This window comes from Eleutherodactylus coqui, chromosome 1, assembly GCF_035609145.1.
Source record: "Eleutherodactylus coqui strain aEleCoq1 chromosome 1, aEleCoq1.hap1, whole genome shotgun sequence".
Lineage (NCBI taxonomy): Eukaryota > Metazoa > Chordata > Amphibia > Anura > Eleutherodactylidae > Eleutherodactylus > Eleutherodactylus coqui.
Window position 1 is genome coordinate 486,249,137 of NC_089837.1, and position 18,664 is coordinate 486,267,800.

The 18,664-nt window shown below is 46.9% G+C and overlaps 1 protein-coding gene and 1 long non-coding RNA gene across 3 annotated transcripts; both read right to left on the minus strand.

Moving 5' to 3' along the window:
* Positions 1 to 2,070: 2,070 nt before the first annotated feature.
* LOC136613683 (uncharacterized) lies at positions 2,071 to 4,824 on the minus strand. Its single transcript, XR_010790911.1, has 3 exons — positions 4,166 to 4,824; positions 3,868 to 3,999; positions 2,071 to 2,205 (listed from the first exon to the last, which is right to left on the minus strand). It is a non-coding gene; the product is annotated as an uncharacterized lncRNA (long non-coding RNA).
* Positions 4,825 to 7,338: 2,514 nt separating this feature from the next.
* LOC136613694 (uncharacterized) lies at positions 7,339 to 11,018 on the minus strand. Of its 2 annotated transcripts, none has more exons than XM_066594070.1 (2): positions 10,895 to 11,018; positions 7,339 to 8,853 (listed from the first exon to the last, which is right to left on the minus strand). In XM_066594070.1, the coding sequence occupies exons 1-2, from the start codon at positions 10,981 to 10,983 to the stop codon at positions 7,656 to 7,658; spliced, it is 1,287 nt and encodes a 428-aa protein (XP_066450167.1). In that variant the 5' UTR covers positions 10,984 to 11,018; the 3' UTR covers positions 7,339 to 7,655. The 2 variants fall into 2 exon arrangements, with proteins under 2 accessions (XP_066450167.1, XP_066450168.1); XM_066594071.1 differs by lacking the exon at positions 10,895 to 11,018 and adding an exon at positions 9,185 to 9,230.
* Positions 11,019 to 18,664: the final 7,646 nt, after the last annotated feature.

Consider the following 18,664-nt stretch of genomic DNA (forward strand, 5'->3'; position numbering starts at 1 on the left):
AGCTCGGTGAAGCAATTACAATGCTGTTGCCGACGACCAGTACATTGCACGGCAACACACAATAACGGTTCGGCCATTGTACCTGCTGGCTACTGCAATGCCCCTTTGCTGTTTATAGCATAAGCCTTGGGCAACTATTTTCACATGGAGTCCTTCTAGTTTTGTGCATCGGGACTTTAACGGGGAAGTGGTTGTTATGGATAAGTTGTGTAATGGTGGTGATTTACACCTTCATAGCTGCAATTTTCCCCATAGCCTGAGCATTTAGTTCTTGGTTGAGCAATTCTGACATTACTGCTTTCCTAAATGCCACTGCTGAATACCTGAAACCTTGCGTTACGCAACCCTGCAGTGGTTTCAAAGCTGTGCTCTGACATAACTGTGCAGCAACGGGCAATGGTTTGCATAAATGCAGACGCAAAGCAACATCGGAAGTAAGGATCCAAACCAGCAAGCGACAGCATTTGGCCCTCGATATGCCCGTACCTCACCATGCTTGCTGCGCTGATCTAACAATGTCTGTGTGCCATACCGCTGAAATTTTTTTGTGTAGGAGGCCACTTTTTAAGAACAGTGGAGGCCCAAGACAGTGCTTTGCATCACTTTTCGCAGCTAAAATTCTAAGGCCTATGCCTACTACATTTGTTTTTATTTGTACTTGTATGGGTGTACTGCATCAACTCGCATGTTTAAATGCTTGGTACAGTTAAGCTGCCCCAGAACTGATAAATTACAGAACAGGAAAGGAAAGGTTTTTGGCATGTTCAAAGCTGCATTACAGCGGCGCATTTGCATTTTGCCGCCTGACATTTTCGTATTTTCCGTCAGCTCTCCACGCTCGAATCGGTATGCTTTACGGGTTTTTCAACTCTTCCACTATTCTAAACTCTTTTAACACTCCACCGTTTATTGTCCAGGTTTACGCGGTAGTAGAAATACTAGGAGGTTACGTCGAGCACACATGCGTTCTCCCCATCACCAGGGGGGGGGAGCTGGAAGAGCCCTTGAGCAGAAGAACCGCTTGCGCTAACTCACTGTCTCATCTGCAGCACGCTGCAATCTTTGCAAAGGGAAGAGGCGGCACGGGGGGGGGGGGGGGGGGGGGCGCTAACTTCCCAAAAAGTTATCCCGGCCCAGTACTGCCGCGCCTACTTGCAAATACTGCAGAGCGGCGGAGAGGAGGCAGTGTGGCGACGGGAGCACAGTTCCTGTTCCTGGCCTCTTCCAGCCCCCCACCCCTCTCTGTAGATGTGGACAACGATTATCGGCGCGGATTTGAAAGCGGCCTAAAAAGAGGACAACAAAATGCACACTTCTGCCTAAACAAGTTCAGAGATTGTGAAGTTATTATGACTAAGAAGGCAATGTCTCGCTTCTTTGTGTGCGCGACAGGCGTAAGGGCAGAAGTGTTGTCGAAGTACTAGGATCCCTTGGGGCACGTAATAATGTTGCAACGCTGGACCATGTGCTGCGCTGCCACATGGTTTTGATTTCATTTTATGAGGGGATAATTGAAGCATTTAAAAATGCAGCCCATAGTGCGGATAAACACGCACATGGGTTTGTTTCTATAGGGTATGGGGCACTTTCAGTTCAATTAGCGGGGTAGTAAGGCTAACTTTCTGGTGTTCACTAAGCGGACAGAGGGATAGAAGCGGTTTAGTAACTTTATCAGCCCGTTTGCCTGTCTCGCATTGTTAGTGGTGTTCCAACGGCACAGCTAACATGTCTACTAATGCAAGTGGTTGTCCAATGAAGAGTTGTATTTGACGGAAGTTATTGTATCTGTAAGCGCATCTGCGATCACAGAACAATCGACGTTGTGCATATCGAGCAGCAAGTTGACCCAGCACAGGTAAAAGTAGTGAGGAAAGTTCAAAAGTGCGTAACTTAAGTTTTAATCCAAAATGCCAGCAAGTGCTGTAATACAACGAACACACAAAGAAAAAAAAAAATTATACAAAGGGCTGGAATGTCCATTTTGAAAACACGTCTTTAACTGCTGATTAAAATCATTGTTAAGGAAAAAAAAAATAGAAACTTAAAGGTGCGTCCCAATATTTTCTTCACGCCACGCCTCCAACTGGGCTACGCACTCGAGTGCCTCTGAAATATGGTGCTGTGCCGCCAGCAGTGACGCAGTGCTGCTCAGTATCAACTGCTGCAACGTCCTTGTATTGCTCTGGTTCGGCTCCGGCATGGAATCTAGCAAAAGGGGAAGAAAAGCTGTGGTCAGATGACGCAAGTCGGCAGTTACACCAAATTGTGCAATGTGGCTTTTCAGAGCAGTCTGCCTTGGCAAGTGCAATCTCACCGCTTGCTTTGGCATCATATTCTCTAAAATGGTCTTCTCTGCTGATGACTATTCCAATGGAATGCATCGTTTGGTGGAACACACGCAATGTCGGTGCTGTGATTCCACCGCTTCTGCTGGTATTGCGCCGGGCAACAAAGGGAAGGGCATGTCATCTTCTAGATGCTGTTGCAGTGCGATTAACACCGAAAGAGCATCGTTGCGCAATGTCGCATATGACACCGAATGCAACATAATACAACTGTTATCTAAAATGGCCGATCGCTATTCCCCAACTGCAGGGAGCAACCCAAGCGAGTGCGGCCTGAACTCGTAAAGCAATATATTTGCCTTTGCAAAACTATGCATTGATTCTCAGTGAAATTGTGGTTAGTGGGAATAATGATTCCTTAAGCTTCCCCCAAGCAGCAGTGGAACCTTGGCTGGAACATTACAACTAGACCAATGCTGTTTGGGTCCTAGTCGTCTCGGAAGTTGTGATTACTGCTAGTTCTAGCATTTGTTGAACGCATCACAGTGCTCTCTGGTCTCCTAGCGCCACCGCCATAAAGTGCCAATATGGCCAAACAGCGGTGCACTGGCGCAACGTCCGCAATTTCCTTTCCATAGACGCCCGTTGGAAGATACCGCTGGCTGAGATTACGCCGTGTGGCAGTCTAACACTTCCATAACCATTTAAAGGGCCCACAGCTGCTTGAAAGATAGCGGTTGTTAATATCTTTGTATGCCCCGTCCTTAGCTTGCCCAGAGGGGGGGGGGCCACTGTGCGCAGCTTTGCGCTGTGCAGCGTGTGCGTGTCCAGTTACGTCCTCCTTTCCTTTTTACCACTGCAGCCTCTGTAGCACGCGCACTGTGAAGCTGTCCTCTTGTTAGTCGTGGTATCAAGAGCTACCCGCGACGCATTCAACACAACTAGTTGAATCTGCAATGCACTGCCACCTCTGCGATGAGTTTAGCATTAAAAGAAAGACTGCCTCGCCATCCTGTAAGTTGCAGCAGCGCGGTGTGAAACGAAAAACGCTTTATGCGTGGTTGGGCTTTCAGATAGAAGAGATTAGAAGCTTTGCTATTGCTCATTGGACACAAGGCCAAAGCAGAAAGAAATGGGTCTTGGCAAGTTCAACAGAAATGCAATGTGGATGAAAGAAATGCAATTGTATGCCCCCGGACGGTTGATCGGAGTGGAATGATGTACAGCAGAGCTATAGAGTTTTTCCCTTTGTTAAGCTTTTCAGCGACCAAAACAAACTGGCTGTTTTGTTCACGGGTTCAGGGGCGGGACTCCATTTAGTTTTCCATCTATGACACTTCAGGCGGTAGAGTATCTCGTCCATGGCGCCAGTTACACTGCTCCCGCTGCGAGTGCAGTTTTACTTAGCCAATCTATGCAAATACTTCTTTTGGTGCTTGTAGATTAAAGAGTCAGCAAGTACTTAGCCTGCGTCGCGCAGCGCTTAGTTGGCGACTAGGCGACATGTGTGAAGAATGCCCACTAGGACCCCCAGACGACATAACTGTTCTTTTAGTGAGTTAACAGTGAAAGCATTCCATACCCTGTTCACGCCACTCTCTGCTGGCTGTCTCTGGTTGCGGTGGCGCATGACGACCGAGTTGTTGATCAATTCTGCGACCGCAATGGCGGCGAAAAGCCACAGGGGGACTGGCCCGACGAGAATCAGCACTGCCTGCAGTGAAACAATTTTTTGGGGGGGTATTTTATAATGGACTGGAAATGGAGCCACAGATAAACAGGGCTAGAAGCACCGTCGTTTGGTACAGCTGAGAAGTCGAAAATATTACTGTACACTACACAGCATTCACAGTCGCTCTGCAATGACCTTGACTACTTACCGTTCTGGGGTCGTGACTGCTCCTCACTGTCCCTTGTTGATTGTCTGTGTGGCGGGCCTGTTGGCAAAGGTCAAGATGCAATGGTCAGTTCACTGCAGACAGTATGCATGCCACTCATTATGAATTTTGCTTTCGACTGTCTACACTACTATCTGAGGTATTGCTAACGAGACACGTAGCTCCGTATGAAACGCGTGGAATGCATGCAGCTTGCGTACACGCTGCGTTTGCCCCGTGAGCGAGTTGCCCTTCATTCTCCATGCTGTTTGTGCATGTTTCAGAAGTCCGTTGGCAGACAGTTTACAATTACTGTTCTGGCGCTTAATAACTGCCTCTGAAATGCAGAAGTTTGTGTATTGTTTTTGCTGTTTGCAAAGAACAGAAAAATGTAAGCGGACAAATGCGATTGCAGTCTGCGCTTCCCGCAAAGCGGGGGCGCACCTCAACGCGCATTCTTCCGGAGGTAAACTACGGTGCTGCGTCACTACACAGTCATACTTTGCTGGTAAAGCCATCTCGTTTGGCCCCGGATATGCCAGTTAGGAACCACTCTCCCCTTCAGCATCAGGAATGCACAGACTGGGCAAGCAAGCAGAACAGGCGACCGAGGGACGCGGCGGTAAGATGCCCAAACCAATGATAAGTTCCCGACTTGGAGAACAGCAGTTTGTTGTGCTCATCGTGTTGTGTACTCGAGAGCAGAAAGTTAGTATGGCTGGAAAACTTTGAGTCATCCTTTGCACCAACATCGGCTCACTTGATCAAAGGGCAGCAAAGGATTGAGCAAAGCACAACTGATGTTGATTACACTATACAGGGGCACAGCAGGGCATGACATCGGTCATAAAGTATTACTGCATTTGCCCAGACGTTTCTTTGTTTTGGAGACAAATGTGTTTCCCCCGGCGGCTATGCAACTGCACAAGTACGTAAGCCATTTTCCCAAAAGAAGGCCCATAAACTTCCTGCATGTACCATGTTTTGGCCCAAATTTCCCAAACCGTAGAAGGTCATCATGCGTTCCCACTGCATACCGCACTGCCGACACAGTTTGTCGAACGTCGTGCAGTGTATAAGCATGAGCACGCCATTTCCCTTTGCGTACGTCTTCTCCGGCGTTGCATTACACACCCCCACCTCTGCTGATCGACAGTTGTTTGCAAGTGCACGACATTAACAATGAAATTTTCGGCAAATTTTCGCTCGAACGAATTACTAACGGAACAAACCCCGCGGAGCTTCTTATAACTTCCGGCATGTCACTGTAGCCTGAGCAAAACAGGGCCTACCTCTTCCGCGGCGACGGTTGCGTCTGCGGATGGAGCGCAGTCCCTCAGGGTCCTTTGCCTTCATGTCGCTCCACTTCTTTTGGAGCTGGGTGCGGCTTCGGACGGTGCCATAGCGCCGCTCCAAAGTTTTAGCGACTTCACATAAAACAGTGCGCTTATGAGCGTTGGGGCGCAAGGAGGGCCCCTTCACTCCATCATAGTCCCGAAGATCCATAATCTGCACAAAAGTGTGCAGTTCCCGTTTGCCAAGTGGAGCGGTGCGGGAAGCCATCTTTGACATATCTGGGGGATGGTGGTGGGGGGGGGGGCCTGGGGTGCGCGCCAAATCGCTGAATTTTCCCGCCTTTCCTGTTTCGGGGCGCCGCGTTGACACGCATTTCCGTTGTAGGCCCTGACACAAGCCGTCATTGCAGACATATGCAATCTCATCACATAATTTTTCGCGAGGATGCGATTTGTCGAAAGACGGGCGACCTTTCATTAAAAAAAAAATCGCAATTCGAACGGGTATCGCGCACTTTCATGCCTCGACAGTCGTTGGATTTTTTTTTTATTTTTTGCACTTGGGTGTTGCACTAGCATCGCAGCTACGCGACGCAAAAGCGCGTACAGGACGAGCCAATGCACTTTGCCCGCGAAGACGGTAGCATGACACCACCGTTTACACTTACGGTATGTACGTGGTCGAAATACAACATTCCCCCTATGTAATGGCTGTATGCACCTGCGAGCATAGCACATCCCGTTACTCTCCAGTTTCAGAGGCTGCCAGAAGTGATTCATTAGTAGAGGTTGCAGTTAAAATGCTTACTACTCGACGTTACATGTGCACCTAGGCGCACAGCGATTGCCAGAACGTCCCATTACGGACCATGGCTTTGCCAGCACCCAAAAGCCACGTCGCGGTGCTGCCGGCAACTGCCGTTTGGTGATTGGTGCGTTAAAGCAACCCAAAAAAAAAATTGAGTCCCTGACCCACGTCCTACGTCGTTTGGTAACACTGCTGTAGCACTCGCAGCCGAAGGCAGTTGGCGGATGAAAGCTGCGTTCCCTGAGTCAAGCAGCACATGTGAACACCCAAGTAGGACAGTCACATCCCACTACAGTGCTAACTGAACTCACCCAAGTAACTAGAAATGGCTTTTACTTTGAATGTTACCAGAAATAATGTTAACGCATTTAGTACACGACAGCAAAGTGCTCAACATTCATGCAGACTAACCCTTGCCCATGCAAATACATACATCACCCCTTCTCCCCACTGCTACCCTGTCTGTAACCCAGTACCACGAGAAACACGTATCCCCATCTAAGCATTGTAAGCAAATGCGTAACACTTTGGTAAGTATCTAACGCTGTGTGTCGCGACTGCATGTATAGCGCTGACACGTCATTGACAACGCGCCAATCGCTTGTCCCACTAACCACTACGCCGGGCTGTTTGTGCATTTCATATATACACTGCCATTTTAATATTTTGAAGACACTGGCGTGCGTTACAATGAACGTGGGGCGGCCATTGCTTGATCACACCAGAGCCCTTAAAGCCCAGCAGGGAAAGTGAAAGTCCCAAAGTTTTCATTACTGTAACACAGTTGCCAGCGTTTGCAGCAGCACGTCTGACGAACAAGTCTGTCAGCTAAGGGTAATACAGCCGTTGCGCAAAAATTTCTAATGAACGACTTGTCTCCCCTTTAGGTTTGCCAGCTGGCTAGATATCTGAGAATACCGTCTCAGAATGATGTATGTGATGGGAGGTAGTTAGAGGCAATGCTGCCATGAAATAGTTACATAGCGGGCCTTGGCCGGAGCGACATAATAGCACAGGATGTTTAATGGACAAACCACTAGTCACATTGTTTTTAACAAATCAGTTTACTGGCAAATAAAAGAAAAGCAAACATGTACTTGGATTTCAGTAAACACAAGCTTTAACTTAGGCATGCTACAGCTTGGCAAGTTGCAGGTGAGAATAAACCATCCAAAAAAGAAGCGAAAGTCAGCTTATGCGTCCGGCTTAGGGCAAACAAGAATGCTCTTGCAGCGACCGTGTCTTTCCATCGGTCTTATCAGTCCACAAACCCCACTTCCCACCATGTGTCTGAACGGCAAAACTGCAGCAAAAAACAAAATGGCTATGCAGCATGTCAGGCAATCCATCTTTTTCGACATACTGGTCACATACAGGACTATCTCGCGGTTCAGTCAGCATCCTCTTCGCTAAGTGAACCAGAAGTGTGGGTGTAGCCGCGTAAGAAGTGCTTTGTTTGAAATACTTCTGGCTCTGCTGCTGTACTGCAGTGGGCTTTACGTACGGGGATTTCCATAGTTTCCTCGTTAAAACACGATCGAGAGGCTTCTGCCCTTAATCGCGCTACGCTTGCGACCAGCGGTATGGCCGGCGAGCGAGCAGCCATACTCGCACTTGTTCCCGCAGTGCCAACGGGTGCAGGCGTTAGCCGGGGCCCGCTGTATCTAAGCTCCTCTTCGCTAGAAGTTGTCTCCCAACCATGGCGCTGTTGAAAGAATGAGGACGTTCTTGTGGCAGTTCTGCGCTGTAATTTCACGCGGGGAGGTGTGGGGCACAGGACCGATCTTTGGGTTGCGGTGGGAGTTGTCATTCCCTTCGGCTTGTGCACTGTCTGGAAGGGGTGTGGCACGTCTGTGTCGCTGTTGTGCCGCTGACGCGCCGTTAGTGCATTGCCGGGGCAGCTAGGCTCATGTATGCCAACAGTGTTTTCACTACTTTGCTGCTGCGCGGCAGCTGGCTGCGTTGCAGCTTGGTTTGCAGTGATTGGTGCTGTAATAGGTGACCTGAGGCCCTCCAAAAGTGGCGAGAAGTCCAACACTGGCTCTGGCCCGGGCTCAACCGGGTTGACTGCTCTTGCTGTTGGGTCCCAGCTGTAGGTTCCCCGGCTGGGGTAGCGATCGCGACCGTGGAGACTCCATTGCGTAAGCATCCAGAAGCATTCTTCTGTTGGGTTTGGCCCCAGAGCAGCCTCAAACAGAGTCTCCACGGCCACTTTCATTTTTGGGACAAAATGGGCAGGGAGAGCGCGGAAACTGTGGGCCAAAGAGGCGCAATACGCATCCGCCCAGTCCCCGCCCTCCCTCCCCCGCAGGTAGCCCAAAACAGCCTGGTCAACCCGTGAGCACGGGGACAGACTTCCAGGCGGCGGGTTCGGTCTTGAGGGAGCCGATTCTGGACGCTGCTGCCCATCGCTGCGCCGGGCGCGGCGTGCGGACATTTCTGAGTCCGAACTGTTGACTGCGCGCCTCTCTGTGCGCTCTTCGTCTGGACGAGTGGCGATCGCCGCAGCTCGCCTGTGCACTGTGCCCGTCCCTTCAACCTCCTGTGCCGATGCGGAGTCCTGTGTGGCCGGCAAATTGGTGGTAACCCTGTTGAAGTGGAAAAAGGAGAATAATGGTTAGTCTTTACAATGGCAAAGTCCATGAAGAAAAATCCCAGTTGTCAATGATACATTGCGTCTCGTAACAGGGGACCAACTTGTAAACAAACAATGGGCAGTTGCCCTTCTTGAACACTTAACAGTTACCGGTAGTGTGTCAGCGAGTGGTGAACGAGGCTATTAGGAGAGGTGACGCATACGCAAACTTGGACATTCCATATGGCCAAAAGCCACGTCGCCCAAAACGTCACCAGCTACACATGGCGATCAGAGGTGCATGCATCAAGACAAAGAAGGAATGCTAGAGTCAGCTTCTTTACCTTCTGAGCGTCACTACTCTGTTCGGGTGTCACATTTACACCGTCTTGGCATATCGCACTTCTGATGGAAAAATATTTGCACATAAAAAAAAAGGGTAGTCAGGGTGCGTGTCCTCGTGAGATGTACAGCATTGTCACATTTAGCAAGACCGCCAAAGTTCTAAGAAGGTCCTTCTACATAGACAGTTTAATGGAGACAACATTGCTTTGTCACGCTCTACCGTTTGGTACTCCATATACTATGCATGTGCACACTACAAGGTGTTCGAGCTTTCAGTCTGGCACGCGTAATGGAGGACACAGTACAGTTTGGGGCTCACTCGAGCTAGCACACATAAATTGTGTGAATGAGACAACCCACAGACTGTGCGTCATGCCGTCAATTGGAAGCAGGGCAATATCATCCTTTAAACTGTGGGCCAAGGAGCCGCAGGGGCGCTTACCATCATGGTGCATTGCTTACTAAGAGCTGGAGTCAGCTAATAACATGTATGGACCGTTATATAGTTTAAGGTTTACACAGGGTCTCAGATTGTCTCGCCGTGCAACTGCAGTTCAGGAAAAGGGAGAGCTCAGTATTGTCAAAGCAGCATGCAAGTGCCTAGTAGCACGCAAGGCTAGAGGTTACAACGTGTCCCGCTCTCTGTGGTATCGAATTACATTGCTGTGTTTGGCATGCATCTTGTGTGCTGACGCTCAATGCAAGTCTGTAATATGGTCAACGAAGCTCCACTTCGATATTACATTTGCAACGGGAGTACTGTAGAATCTAAACTGCAGTGTTGTTGGCCGTTCAGTTACTTATATTTTCCGGCCGTCCGGATCACATTTATAAATTTGCAAAGGCAACACTGCAGTAATGCAGAAGGGCTGCTTGCTGTCCGAAAGACGGTGAAAGTAAGTTGGAGCTGTTAACCGTTTGCTGCATCGCAGCCTTGAAAGAACTGTTAGTGCTTGTGTATTAGTGAAAGGAAGCAAAGGTGTGCAAAAAAAAATGGGCACTACGCAGTGTTCAGTGTGCGCTTGGAGACTAGGCAGAAACTGTTGGACCAAAGTCTGCTAGCAGAACTGCAGTACGTCCCACTATGCTCCAAGAATATACTATCCTTGCGTGTCCTTTCTGTGTTCTGTTCGGCGAGTACGTCATGCAGCGCAAAGCAAAAAACAACACACAGAAATGACACGCAGCGTTTTCAGTCTGAAGCGTGAATCACCATACAGAGGCATATGCAATACTGACTAATGCGGTAATGCAAATTTACAGCTACCCATGGAACCAACTTTAGAAACGTTTCTTTCTGTCAGAGACAAAGGATCTTCTTTTCCCTGGTGTTGGGATGCGTGCGCTGCAGTCTGGAATGCGGCGAAGCAATGCTGGAAGAAGGACCGCGCAAAGGACATAAGTGTACATGAATTTCCCAACTTTGGAAAGCATTGCTACTGTTGCCAAAGTAGTCGGCAGCGCGCAACAACACAGCTGTTGCAAGCAATGCAACCAACATTGGGCATGGCTATGTAACATTGTTGGCAGCGAAAGTGCTAAATTTTTAAAGAGTCAGTACCCGAAAACCAAAGAAAGAAAGCAGCAAAACAGACGCGCACATAGCTAGGCAGAATCCCAGCCACACTTCACATCTGTATGGCCAACATGCAGCGTCTGTCTCTCGCTAATACATGCATGCAGTTGAAATAGTGTGATGGGAAACTTACGCTCCAACATCGATAATAATGTCTAGGAAGCCCAACAGGTGTGCAAATTTGTATCGTTTCTTTGAAAGCTGCTCCCCACTCTGCGTCATTCTGGATTCGCGGCGGTACTGGTCGCGTGCCGACTTCCAATTGCGCTGCACCGCGGCCACTGCAGGGATAGGAAATAAACCTGTTAGTTAGCTATTGCAGTCACCTTTTCCCCTTTCAACAGCTGTATGCCAAGGCACGCACGCAATCGCATACTTTGTGGTGTAATCGAAAAGGTAACTGCTTCAAGGATAGTGTCCCTCGGTTTCCACTGCATTGGGTGCGTCTAATGATGGATGTAGGAACATATCGGTTAGCGTTCGTGAGCTTGTCCCAATGTTTGCGTTGTTGAGATATCATGTACTGTCTGCACACTAAAACAAACCGCAGAACAAAGGCTTCGCAATGCAACACCTTGCGACTAAACAGACAAGCGTGGATTACTTGTAGCAACTACAGTAGCGCGGTGACAGTTATTCTGGCTATTCCCGTCTGGGGGAGAAATTGCATACAAATCGCTTACCTAATTCCGCATGCTCCAAAGTGCTTGCCGAACACCACTGGGCCCGATGGGTCGCTTGGGCGACTTCTCGCCAAAGGGCGTCCTTCTTCTGCACATTCCGAAATTGGCGGTGCCGCGTGTCCCACAGTGGGGGGCGCGCTTCAACGGCAGGGATCAGCCTGTTCATGACGTAACAATGGTGACACCGCTAAACTGCTGGAGGCCAGAGCGCACTCAAAGATCGCTCCTTTTTTTTGTAGTTGCCGCCTACCGCCAGGTGGACGCATAATGTACAGCTAATCATCTTTCCCGAGAGAAAGGCTTCGCATCCGCGAAACACAGCTGGTCCTTTCGGCTAATCATACAAATTTGGAAAAGCGGCAGCACCTGTGAGCTTCTGAAAACATTCACGCCAAAACGGCGGGCGCAGCGTTTTTATACCACTACGCCGTTTTTACGTCGCGCACAATACGAATTTCTACTGCCCACGTACATACGAGACGTTCATTCGCTCGTGTGAACCACAGCATTGCAAGGCTAGGGTAACTATGGCGATGTATTTAGGCTGCGACGTTTATTCGCGCCGTTTATGCGCTAGTGTGAACGCACCCATATACTGGACTGTTCAGAAATAGTCCCAAATTAGCCTGTTCAGAAATGGTTAGTCCTGTCAACATAACGCGCATAATTACTGTGACACTTTTACAGGCTCCACAAGAAGGTTGGATCAGGGTTATGTCAGGGTTATAAAGGTTGGGGATCAAAGCGACTGCGATAGCTTCAGCACTGTGGGAAAAAGAGAGAAAAATAAAATTAGCAATCATGAAGCAACCATAGTATCATTAAATAAAAGGCAAAGGGTTATCTATGTTCAAGCCATTAGGTTCTAGGGTATCAAGCTCAAATATCCAACGGGCTTCCTTGAGTTTTAGACTCTTTTCCCTGTCGCCACCTCTAATGTTTCTAGGTTCACTATCAATAATCTGAAACTTAAAATGGCTGATGTCGCTTCTCCAAGAACATCTTCCCTTTTGGTCCTCATCGTGCTCTTATGTTTGGACATCCTACTTCTACATTCAGTGGTCGTCTCGCCTACATAAAGTAGGCCACATGGCCAGATGACTATATAGATAAAAAATTCCGAAAGGCAACTATACCTTTCTCTGACAGGGTATCTTTTACCCGTCCTGGGATGGGTAAAATAATCTCCCTTCACCATGTTGTGGCAGCTGGAACAACTTACACAGGGAAAATTCCCCATCTTGAGAGGTGCCAACACAGTTTGTACCTCTTGATTGTTGGTCACAGTGGAAGTGTGGACTAATCTGTCCTTTAAGTTTCTGCCACGTCGGTAAGACATAAGTGGCGGTGTCTGAAACTCCGGTACATCATGACATCGTGGCCTAGAATTGGCCAGTGTCTCCTCAGAATCTGCGCTATTCTCCCACTCATAGGGCCATAGGTCATTATGTAGGGAATATGTCCCAGAGCTTCTCTTTTTTTGTTATTTTCACTCAATAGGGTGCTACGTTCTATCACACGGGCTTTATCCATCAATGGTTTGACCACTCTGTCCGGGTATCCTCTAGCTTTAAATTTACAATGCATATCCTCCAATCTATTGTCTACAGGTTCGGCATTCACTATCCTCACTCGCAGGAGTTGACTCCATGGGAGGGAGTCTCGCATAGTGGGCGGATGATAGCTACTATATAGTAGTAGATTATTTCTATCGGTCTTTTTAGTATATAAGTCCGTTTTGAGAATATTCTCACTTTTGTAGACCATCACGTCCAAAAATTGGACTCTCAGTAGAACTTATAAGCGTGAACTTTAAGTCAGGAAGAATTGCATTAATCTCAGAGTGGAATGCCTGAAGATCTTGCTCAGCCCCACCCCAGACGACAAAAATGTCGTCTATGTAGCGCACCCACAGACGAACAAAGGGCCAATACCTAGACGTGTAGATGTACTGTTCTTCGACATACGTCATGCATAAATTAGCGTACGTCGGGGTCACATTTGAGCCCATTGCGGTCCCACGACATTGCAAATAGTACGCTCCATTGTACAGGAAGTAGTTGTTCCGAAGAATCATCTCCATTAGTGTCAAAACAAAAACCAATCTTGTTGCTTAAGTCTCATTTGACGAGAAAATAGTTAATTGCCTTTAATCCGATGTCGTGTTGGATATTGGTGTACAAAGATGTTACATCGAACGAACCTAAAATCGAGTGTGGTAAAATCTGTTTCTTTGACATAAGAATGAGCTTTGATCACCATATACTTAACACCTTATCTAGGAAAATTGATACATTGCTATATAGTGACCCTCTGCCCGATATAATCGGGCGACCAGGGGGTTGCTGCACATTTTTGTGAATCTTTGGCAATGTATATAACACTAGGGTGACAGGATGCGTATTATATAAAAAAAATTTCAGATTCTTATCGATAATACCTCTCTCAAACGTATCTTCTAGTAACAGAACAAGCTCCTTCTGAAACCTCATTGTAGGATTATTTGCAAGGGGTTCATAAGTTTCAACATCTGTTAACTGTGTCAAACTTGGTTGCAAAATGCACTGTGTGCATTGCAAGTTGACAACTCGCGTCCTCCGTATTTTTTGTATGTGCAGCTTTGCATGCATATGCCAATTTTCAGGGCAAACTCAGGTTGAGTGCTGCCAAGATCAAAGTGTTTTGCAAGCGCTATACTATTAATGGCATAACTTTGAAAAAAGCCAGGACAAGTTGATTCACCATGGCCCATGAATTGGGCCCCACACAAAACTGCTATGCGGGCACATGTTTAAGCCACTCAAACTAGGAGGTTGGGGCGGAAGGCAGCACGCAATTCTGTTTGTCACAAATGTTTGTAACTGTAAACCTATAGTTACACACATTACTACAGTTACCAGCGTCGACCAGTATTTGTTATGTCGGCACACGGTCTTCCAACTGCACCCTCTGCCCATATAGAGCAGCGATCCTTAAAACAATGTGCTGTGTTGAGGGGGGTGGGGGGTGCGTTTGTTACAAGTGATACGGTTCTTATTGATGCCAGTGAGAGGCTTGGCGAGATTGGTGCAAAGGCTTACACTCCAATCTCTGGCATTACTTTGATAACAGCATGCACCTGCACCCCAGCTGAGTCATGTTCCCAAACTGATGTTCACGGTCAAGCAAGTATTGTTGGCCTCTGCAGAGAATAAGGCAGGAATAGTATTTCTGCAAAAAAGCAAAACCCTTTCAAACAAACAAAAAAACCACGCAAGCCACCGTTGGAGACGTGGAGAAAGAAAATCCGCAAAATACTCTATTAGTAATTTGGATGGCTGTCGGTGTGTGACGTTTTTGTACGCACAAAAGGGGGAGGAGGGTTAAGGGGATTCCTCAGCCGAAGTACGATTATTAAGACTTTAAAGGGTTCCCGATGGCTTCAGGTATATTCGCAAAGTAATAACTGCGACATTAAATCGGAGTTTAGCATGCAAAGGCCCAAAAAATGTTGAAACATAAGTAAATTTTGCGTATGTCACATATACTGGTGGTAGGTAAAGGCTGGAAGAATTTTACCCTATTGTTATTTTGCACACCAAATGCTGCACAAGTCAGTTTACCACGATGACTTGGCACCGCAAAGTGCCGCAAACATACCCTCCAAAATGTCAGTGCAGCGCACATTTTCTTGGCAGATTGCTAAAAACATTTTACCTCCTTTGGCAGTGTAGGCAAGATTATTGGTGTGTGGAAGGTACTATTCAGTGGGAAAATACTTATGGGCGCAACTCCAAAGAAAAGCGTAAGAGCATCAAAGCATCGGCTAAATAGAATGAATAGTGAATTAGGGATGCACCAGGTAGATGAGTAAACTGGGTAGTTAATGAACGGATAATCAATCTCACCTGGTGTCATGCGAGGTAAATCTAGCTAGACAAACCTCGCTGACACCCGTAATCCAGGAAAACTTGTAATAGGTTCTTTAATCCCAAATCCGTGCATATCAGAGAGCCGCAAATATATAACAAGCAGACACCAATCTAGGGTGCTTAAGGCAATTAGTGTATCAAAAAAATAAAAAAAATATTTTGCGCTCATAGGGAAAAAGGTTAGATATTTGGATATAATTTATTAACATATTTTACAGAGCAATGCGTTTCGGCGATTAAGACACCTTTCTCAAGCTCATTGAAAACACAAGTGACAGACATATATATATATATATATATATATATATATATGATATACAGATCATACTCACATGTTGCCGCCAGTTAAGCGCAAGCCGGAGAATGTTTGCTATGATTAGACAAAGGGGGGTGGGAACGCACCTCCCGATAGAACGTCAGCGTCAGAGTGCGTCACATGGAACGCACGTAGCGTTCCATGTATTCAAACATTACTTTACTTAAACCGTGTTAGATGAACAAACCACGGTACATAGCGGGCATATTGTAGCGCACACATAGAAGAGTGTAATAATTGCTATATGATTACTTACTATTAGAGATGAGCGAACACGTTCGGCTCCGCCCCTTTTTCGCCCGAACACCGAACTTTGCGAACACTTCAGTGTTCGGGCGAAAAAGTTCGGGGGCCGCCGTGGCAGCGCGGGGGGGTGCGGCGGGGAGTGGGGGGGAGAGGGAGAGAGAGAGGGCTCCCCCCTGTTCCCCGCTACTGCCGCCCGCGCCGCCGCGCATCTCCCCGCCCCCCGGCGGCACCCGGACACTTACGCGCGAACACTGCAGTGTTCGGCAAAGCCGGTGTCCGGGTGCGGATGTGTCCGTAACGGACACGTTCGCTCATCCCTACTTACTATCTCTAACCAATATTAGCAAGATTACATGTAAATATTAATAAAACAATAAACAAATTACCACCTAATTATCTCTAACTGAAAAAACATATCGATCACGCAGTTAAAAATACAATAAGACTACAATAGATATCAAAAACACATATCAATATCTAAAATAGTTTTTTTAAAACATGTATAGTTGTAAAATTAATACAAGTATAATTAACAAGGACCACACTGGGATTGGATATTCCAGACGTATGCAAAAAATATCGGTTAAATTTTTTCTAATTTCATTCAGGCCGTGTGGGGTCAACGTGTTCAGCCTGTGTATCCAGTACATTTCTCTTTTGCGTAATGTGCTAATGGACTAACATCAATGTATTCTAGCGGAGAGACGATCATTTTCGAGAAATTGGCATTCTGGACATCATTAAAGTGCTTAGAAATACGGTGCGTGCGTAGATTATTTATATGTAACCGATGATTATTGATGCGTGTTTTTAATTTATTAATTGTCCTGCCTATATATTTTAATTTGCGCGGACACAATTAAGTAAACTACTCGTGAAGAATTAGAAGACATGTTGTAGAATGGGAAATTTAGTACAATTATGATCAATTTCAATTCTTTTATGCGCGATGACTGCACAACATTTGCATTTGTTATGTAGACATTTATAAATGCCAGGTTTAGTGGAACTGATAAGTTTAGATTTTTTTCTTTTTTGTCAGGATTTGATGGGGCAATTAAACTTTGTAATGTAACTTAAAAAAAAAAAAAAATCAATAAGGGATTTTTATCTAGATGACGATAAAAAAGGGTCCGATAGACAATTCATAGGGCACATTATAGCCCCTGGCACCTTCCCTAAAAACACCCTCTTCCCTTTTCCTGTCTGATTGGTTTTTGATCTGCCCAACGATATTTCTAATCTGTCACCAATGACATAACCGTGTTGTTTGGTGACAGTCACTCACTCTGAAAGCACCAAAAAAGGCAAACGCAAAAGCACAGCGAAAAAGACAGCTCTCAACCATTCCTACAACTACCACCCAAGCTGACCGCTTTGTTACCTTGCCTCTCCTCTATCCCGAGAATGCCTGTTTCACCAAAAAAAATGTTGCAACATCCCTTAAACCCCTTAACTGAAAACCAAAAGCCAACGCAGACCCTGTACGGTTTACTTTGGCCACTGACCACCCCGTAATAGACGCCTCTCCCAGAAACCGTAATAAATCACTGACCGTTTCTTCTTCATGCCGCACCTATTCCTTAGGCCGGCTTCACACGAACGGAGCGGAAATCCACAGCGTATTTCCGCAGCGGGAGCACTGTGGTAGTAAACAATATTACCAACGGTATATCGTTTTTCCGCGCGTATTTCCGCAGTTGTGCCGCGGAAAAAAACGCGACACTAACCAGTTCCCGGCAGGTTGTCCGGCCCTGTGGAAAAATGCATGGATAATATAGCCAACGGCCAGTATTCAGTGTCTTTGTCCCTCTGGACATACTACAAGCAGTCTCTACAGAATGTTTCCTTACAAAGCAGCGCTGTGGTCCTGGCTGCTCCATGCAACTTTTTTCGCAAGCCAAACGGCAGTTGAGGAGGAGGAGCCCCCCCCAAAAAATGTCGCTTCTGGGTGCACCCCATTTTAGAACTGCAGCAACAAAAAGGGCAGTTCGGAACCCTTTACAACGATTTATGTTCACATCCGGAAAAGTTCCTGGCCTTTACCTGCATGTCAGTGGCAACCTTTGATAAATTACTTTAGCAATTGCGCCCAGGAATTTCCTACCGGAATACTAACATGCGACGCTGTATCTCACCTGAGGAGGGTCTCCTGGTCTCCCTGCGGTGAGGGAACTTTTGTTTTTGACTATGGCTTTTTTTTTCTTCTCGAGTGCAATTTCATTCAAATGCAGTTGCCTTCCTTTTTCACAATTTTTTTCCCCTTTTTGGGGGTGGGGGGCGTTCTGTGTTGCTATTCCTTTTTTTCCCCCGGTGTTTTGCTTCTCTTTTTTTTTTGTTGTCTACTGTTTTTAATTATACCATATTGTATTATCCTCTTGTTCCTTAATACTATGAGTTCTCACACTGTATTTTTCCAATTTTGTTGTCTCAGATTCCTTGCAACCAGAAACTCTTTTGCATCACTGCATTTTGAGTTCCGGTTAGGATATAGTACCATTAGTAAAATTGTCCGTTTGACCTGCGAAGTTATGTGGATAAGACTACGCCGCATCGTGATGTCGCCTCCCTCCACGCAAGACTGGCTCGACATCCTGCACAGTTTGAACTTGCGTCGCAGTTCCCAAACTGCATTGGGGCCCTGGATGGTAAGCACATCCGTGACAAGAAGCCGCGATGCTCAGGGTCCCGATATTTTAATTACAAGCATTACTTTTCGGTTGTCCTGTTGGCACTAGCCGACAGTG

Coding starts and splice junctions, on each gene's coding strand:
- LOC136613694 (XM_066594070.1), bottom strand. CDS start 10,983: ATGACGCAGAGTGGGGAGCAGCTTTCAAAGAAACGATACAAATTTGCA. Junction 8,854..10,894: donor ATTATTATCGATGTTGGAGC/GTAAGTTTCCCA, acceptor CCACTTCAACAG/GGTTACCACCAATTTGCCGG.